At 58.2% G+C, this 5,954-nt stretch overlaps 2 protein-coding genes across 2 annotated transcripts; both read left to right on the top strand.

Moving 5' to 3' along the window:
• The first annotated feature begins 312 nt into the window (after positions 1-312).
• Positions 313-2,793, top strand: LOC115242209. The gene is made up of 3 exons (XM_029818316.1): positions 313-540; positions 2,064-2,513; positions 2,620-2,793. Exons 1-3 carry the CDS (start codon positions 313-315, stop codon positions 2,791-2,793), a joined length of 852 nt encoding a protein of 283 aa, XP_029674176.1.
• A 364-nt stretch (positions 2,794-3,157) lies between these two features.
• LOC115242208 lies at positions 3,158-3,742 on the top strand. The gene has a single exon (XM_029818315.1). The coding sequence runs from the start codon at positions 3,158-3,160 to the stop codon at positions 3,740-3,742; it is 585 nt and encodes a 194-aa protein (XP_029674175.1).
• Positions 3,743-5,954: the final 2,212 nt, after the last annotated feature.

Genomic DNA, 5,954 nt, shown 5'->3' with positions numbered 1-5,954 from the left:
CCGAGAGAGGCGCGAGCGAGAGGCCGCTCTCCGGAAAGAGAGGGATAGGGAGGATAGGGCCAAAAAGGCCCTATCGGAGGCTACCCCTCCTCCCCTTCCGAGTAAGCAGTTGCGGGTGTTCGAGGCCCAGTGCGCGGAGGAGCTGGGCTTCGCACCCACAACGGATGTTACTGCAAGGGGCCTTGAAGAAGCCGCGGCGATAGGATCGCCGCTTGTTCAGGCAACCTCAAGGGCTCCTTGCAGAAAAAGCTGAGGGAGACTGTTGCCGTCGTAAGGGTGGCGGCGGCCACCCTCAGCGAGAGGGCTCAGAAGATGGAGGAGCCCGGGGCGCTAGCCCTCCTACGGCGCGACTTGAAGTCACTGGCCGACAAAAATGAGGGCCTCCAGAAGGAGATCTTCACTCTGAGGGAGGAGCTTGAAGCGGCACGCCGCGCCAAGCCCTCCCTCGGGCTGCCTCTCGCCGGCTCGCCCGAGGAAGCCCCCCGCAAAAGAACGCGGGGCGCCCATCGGGTGAAGTCGGTGGAGATCGTGGACCTCACCGTAAGGGTGGAGCGTCCAGCGGGGAAGAAGCGACTTGGGTCCTCGACCGCAAATGGGGGGTCTACGGGACCTAAGTCCTTAACGTCTCAACGTAGTAGGGGGGTTACGGGACCCGTGTCCCCAACGTGCAACGGGGGGTTCCGCGAAGGGGCATGGGACTTACGTCCCCAACGTTGAGCGGAGCTCGGGCCAGTTAAACTGACTGAGATCACGGATAGTTGGTCGTCCGCAAACGCGGGGCGAGCGACGAGGGGGCTTCTGCAGAAGCCCCCTTAGAGAAAAGGCCCCTCAGGGCCAAGCCGAAGGCCACCACGCTTCCGACATCATTGGCGGAGGTCATAATGGCCGAACCTGAAGGCCACGTTAAATAGTGGCCCTCAGATTGTTACAGGCGAACCTCAACCACGCCCGCCGGGCGCAGGACCTCTTCCTGCACACTCTGGCGGAGTGTGGTTGCGGTTTAGGGATCGCGGCGGAGCCCTATCAAGTCCCCAAAGCCAATCCATGTTGGATTAGCGACGGGAGGGGCTCCGTCGCGATCGTTTGGCGGAACGACCCCCTACTCCCCCGCTGTACGCCCATAGAGGCGGGACGAGGAATAGTGGCGGTTTGTTGGGGACCCATCTCCGTTGTGGGATGTTACATCTCCCCGAACGTGGACCTCGCCTACTATGAGGCGTTTCTGGACGGGGTGGCGGCCTCAGTATATTGCCGCCAACTCTCCCGTCTGGTGATTGTGGCCGGGGACTTCAATGCGAAATCAACGCGTTGGGGTTCCCGGTCTACGGACGCAAGAGGCGAGGTCCTACAGGACTGGGCGGCGGTACTTGGCCTGTGTTTGTTAAACACTGGGTCGAGGAGCACCCTCGTGCGGTGGCAGGGAGAGTCGGTCCCGGATCCTATCCTGGGCCACCCCTGCCGCCGCGCGATTAGTTGGGAGTTGGCGGGTGGCGACGGAGTGTGAGACACTATCGGACCACCTCTACATAGAGGAGCAGGTGGTCCTTACCGCCACACGCCACGGGGTGCTTAGCCGCTCTCAGGGCCGGGAAGATGCCCGGCCACGGAGATGGACCCTAAGGAAGCTGAACTCGGACAGGCTAATCGCGGCTGTCCTCGCGGCCGACTGGCCGTGCCTAGGGGGTGAAGGGCGGGGGATAGAAGAAGTAGATTGGTTCCGGGACGCACTACGCGATGCGTGTGATTTCGCGATGCCCCGGACCAACCCCCGCCCACGGAAGGCGGCGTACTGTTGGTGCGAGGAGATGGCCGAGTTACGGCGCTCCTCGATAGCCGCCAGACGCCGATTCACCCGGGCTCGGCATCGTAATGACGCCGAGAGGACGGCCATGGCATATAAGGGCTTCCGAGTGGCATGGAATGCCACTCAGTGTCGCGATTAGAATACTGAGAATGCCCTCAGTGTCGCGATTAAACGGGCCCAGGCCAGGGAGTGGGATGAGTTACTCCACTCCCTAAACTTAGACCCATGGGGGCGCCCCTATAAGCTTGTGCTTAACAAGCGGAGATCATGGGCGCCCCCGGTGACGGAGTCCCTCGAACCCCAAGTTCTCGATGAAGTCCTAGGAGCCCTCTTCCCTTTAGAGGGTCCCCCGTTTTCGAGCGACGGCCAGAAGACTGCCGCTCCATGGATCAAGGACTTGGAGGTGACGAGGGACGAGATGGCCGGGGTGATACGTCGTTTGAGGTTGCGGGGCAATAAGGCCCCGGGCCCCGACGGTATCCCCGGCCGGGTCCGGGCCTTGGACCACCTGTCCGAGCGTCTGAGGCAGCTCTTTACGAGCTGCCTCAGGCAAGGGTATTTCCCCCCGGCTTGGGTGAGGGCCAGATTGGTTCTTATCTTAAAGGGGGGCGGGCCTGGGAACTCCCCACGGTATCCCCGGCCGGGTCCGGGCCTTGGACCACCTGTCCGAGCGTCTGAGGCAGCTCTTTACGAGCTGCCTCAGGCAAGGGTATTTCCCTCCGGCTTGGGTGAGGGCCAGATTGGTTTTTATCTTAAAGGGGGGCGGGCCTGGGAACTCCCTTTCTGCCTATTGGCCAATCTGTTTGCTGGACGAGGCTGGCAAGCTGTTGGAGCGCTTGCTGGTAGACCGCCTCGTCCGGCATCTGTCCCAGAATGGTATGGATCTCAACCAGAATCAGTATGGATTCCGCGAGGGAAAATCAACGATCGACGCGATCTTTCGCGTCCATCATGGAGGAGGGCAGGGTGGTCGTTGCGGTGTCACTTGACATTCGCAACGCGTTTAACACCCTGCCCTGGAACAGGGGAAGGAGGGCCGCTGTCAACTTTGGCCTTCCCCCCTACCTGGTGGGAATCCTGGAAGCATATTTCTAGGACAGACGGCTGGAGTACACGGATAACCGTGTACTCCTGTGCAGAAGGGGGATGTACTGTGGGGTTTCGCAGGGGTCAGTGTTGGGCCCCACCTTGTGGAACCTCGCGTACAATAGGGTCCTGGGCACCGCCCCCCCCCCGGCTGCAGCGTCGTCGGATATGCCGACGACATTGTGCTGGCCGGGGGAGATAGCTGGGGGGGAAGCTGCGAGAGCAGCCAACGTAGGGGTAGCGTGCGTCTTTCGCGCGATCCACGGCATGGGCCTGGAAGTAGCGCCTCAAAAATTCGAGGCGCTCTTCCTATACCGGGGGGAGCATGGTGCTCCCCCGAAAACGACCCATGTCGTGGTGGATGGCACCTCCGTTCGGGTGGGGACCCAGTTGAAGTATTTGGGTCTCTACCTGGACGATACCTGGAGCTTCGACGGGCGCTTTGCGCGTCTGGCCCCCAGGGCGAAGGCGATGGCTCACGCATTGAGCCGCCTCCTTCCCAGTTTGGGTGGACCGGACGGCAGAGTGCGCCGTCTATATGCGACAACCGTCCGAGCGGTGGCCCTTTATGGGTCACCAATTTGGGCGGATGCCCTGATGGCGAGTAGGCGCGGCAAGATGATGCTGCGCCGAATATTTCGGAGGATCGCCATCAGGGTCATCCGCGGTTACCGGACGGTGTCGCATGCGGCGGCCTCTGTCCTGGCGGGACTGCCGCCCATTGAGCTGTACGCCCAAATGTACGCGGAGGTGTACGGGCGTACAAAAGAGCTCGGTGGGCTAGGCGTGGTGTTGATCCCGCGGGTCAGAGCTGCCGTGAGGCTCCAGGCTTGGCGACGTATGCTGGAGTAGATCGAAGATCTCTCCAATCCCCGAAACAACTCGGAGAAGCGCCATCGAGGCCATCCGCCCCGTTTAATCAAATTGGTGGAGAGGGCGGATGGCGAGGTGTCATACCGTGTGGCACAGGTGCTTACAGGTCATGGGTGTTTCGGCTCGTATCTGTGCCGCATCGGGCGCGAAATGGACGCACGCTGCCATCATTGTGGCGGGGTCGAGGACACGGCGCAGCACACGCTGGAGGACTGTTCAGCGTGGGCGAATGAGCGCTGTGCCCTCGTCCAACAGTTCGGAAGTGACGACCTCTCGCTCTCGAGCGTCATTGCGACGATGCTCGAGAGCGGGAAAGCCTGGAAGGCGGTCTCCTTCTGCGAAGCAGTTATGCTGCAGAAGGAGGAGGCCGAAAGAGAGAGGGAGAGATTCCCCGGCGGACGCCGGGGAGCTCTCCAACGTGGTGGTGCGGCCGGAGACGGGAGGGGGACGCGGGGAGAGCCTTTTGCTGGCAGGACCCGCCAACCTTCCACGGCTTCCGGCCGCAGAGGTGCGGTGCGACGCCGCGCCAGGAGGCCCCAACGGGGGGTGGGGGGTCGACGGGCGCGGGGACTGTTGTTCCCCGCAGCCCACGAGACCCTCCTCATCTACGGGGTGACGCGGATGGTGGGGGGAGCGGACCAGGGGCCTATTGGCTCCGGTCCATATTGGCTCCCTCCGCCGACGCGCAGGGCCCGCGTGACAGCCGGGCCCGGTGGCCGGGGACCCAGGTAGGGTACCAGGGCCCGGTCACGTCAGCTCCGCCATGCCAACGGCGGGAAGTGGGTGAGAGGGGAGGTGGTCCCACTCTCCCCAATACGAGCGGGAGTCCCCAGAACAACGGGGACTCTGGGGGAGAGTGTAACTCTCCCCCCAGCGAAACAGACTCGCAGGCGGAAGGCCTCTCCGAAGTAGTGCAAATGCCAGATTCCGGAGAGGCCTTCTCTAACGCCTGGGTGTAGGCCACCCGGAGGGGTTTTAGTGGGTAGTCCCCCGGCCGTTTGTTTAGGCCGGTGGTGAGCCTCACATAACCTTGCCTCGAACCCCATCGAGGCGGGGTATGCGTAAAACCATTTCCCCTCCGTTACCAAAAAAAAAACAGGCGTCTGATTACGAGGGCTGTGATTGGTGCGACGGAAGAGGAAGATGGAGCATCTCCTAGCTAGATGTTACTAATACAATGCGCTGTGAAAAACATTTAAAAAATTGCGCTTTACAAAATGTATTTAAAATTTTCAGTTGGTAGACGAATCATCATAAAGATTCACCCATACATTATTTAGAATAAACTATTGTTAAAATATATTTTTATTCTCTTTTATTCTTCCCTTTTCCTCTTTCTTATCCCAGTATGCGAGAATTAAATTTCAGTACGTGACGTTAGATAGCAGCGTCAGCCATTTAATTAAAATATAAATGTTACATGTCTTAAAATATTCAATTGGTGGACGAATCATCATAAAGATTCACCCAAACATTATTTAGAATAAACTATTGTTAAAATATATTTTTATTCTCTTTTATTCTTCACTTTTCCTTGTTCTTATCCCAGTATGCGAGTATTAAATTTCAGTACGTGACGTTAGATAGCAGCGTCAGCCATTTAATTAAAATATAAATATTACATGTCTATAGACATACAATTTTTTAAATATTTATTTTATTGGTATATAAGTAATTAATTTGTCGTTTCATGTAGTTGATATTTGTTCGATAGTTGTTCAATAGCTGTTCTATAGCTGTACAACAGCTGTTCGATAGCTATGCAAAGTGGTTTGATGGCTGTTCGATAGTTGTTCAATAGTGGTTCGATAGCCGTTCAGTAGCCATTCGATAGATGTTCAAAGGCTGTTCAAAGCTGTTCGATAGTTGTTCAAAGCTGTTCAATAGCCGTTCGATAGCTGTTCAAAGTCGTGCATGCCTCGTGCATGCGAACGCTATCCTTCTTCCACGCCCATAGAATATCATTACCGCTATCCTTCTCCCACATGCATGCGATCGCCTCGCGCTATCTTTCTCCCACGTCCATATCAATACCATTAGTGCTATCCTCCCACACATTGCGGACGCCTCGCGCTACCTCTCTCGCACCTACTCGCGGACGCGTGCATTACCTCTTCCCCGCGGACCCCTCGCCTACCAGTTTCGCCGCGGTACCCCTCTCTCCTCCGCGGACCCCTCGCCTATCGGTTTC

Source organism: Formica exsecta, unplaced genomic scaffold (genome assembly GCF_003651465.1).
Source record: "Formica exsecta isolate Colony F162 unplaced genomic scaffold, ASM365146v1 scaffold58, whole genome shotgun sequence".
NCBI classification, from domain to species: Eukaryota; Metazoa; Arthropoda; class Insecta; order Hymenoptera; family Formicidae; genus Formica; species Formica exsecta.
This window is presented reverse-complemented; position numbering and strand designations above follow the sequence as displayed.

Bases quoted from the DNA above. Each gene is read 5' to 3' on its own strand.
- LOC115242209 (XM_029818316.1), top strand. From the start codon at position 313: ATGGAGGAGCCCGGGGCGCTAGCCCTCCTACGGCGCGACTTGAAGTCA. The intron at 541-2,063 runs GTAAGGGTGGAG...GTGCTTAACAAG, and splicing joins TGGAGATCGTGGACCTCACC to CGGAGATCATGGGCGCCCCC. The intron at 2,514-2,619 runs GTATTTCCCTCC...TTGCTGGACGAG, and splicing joins ACGAGCTGCCTCAGGCAAGG to GCTGGCAAGCTGTTGGAGCG.
- LOC115242208 (XM_029818315.1), top strand. From the start codon at position 3,158: ATGGGCCTGGAAGTAGCGCCTCAAAAATTCGAGGCGCTCTTCCTATAC.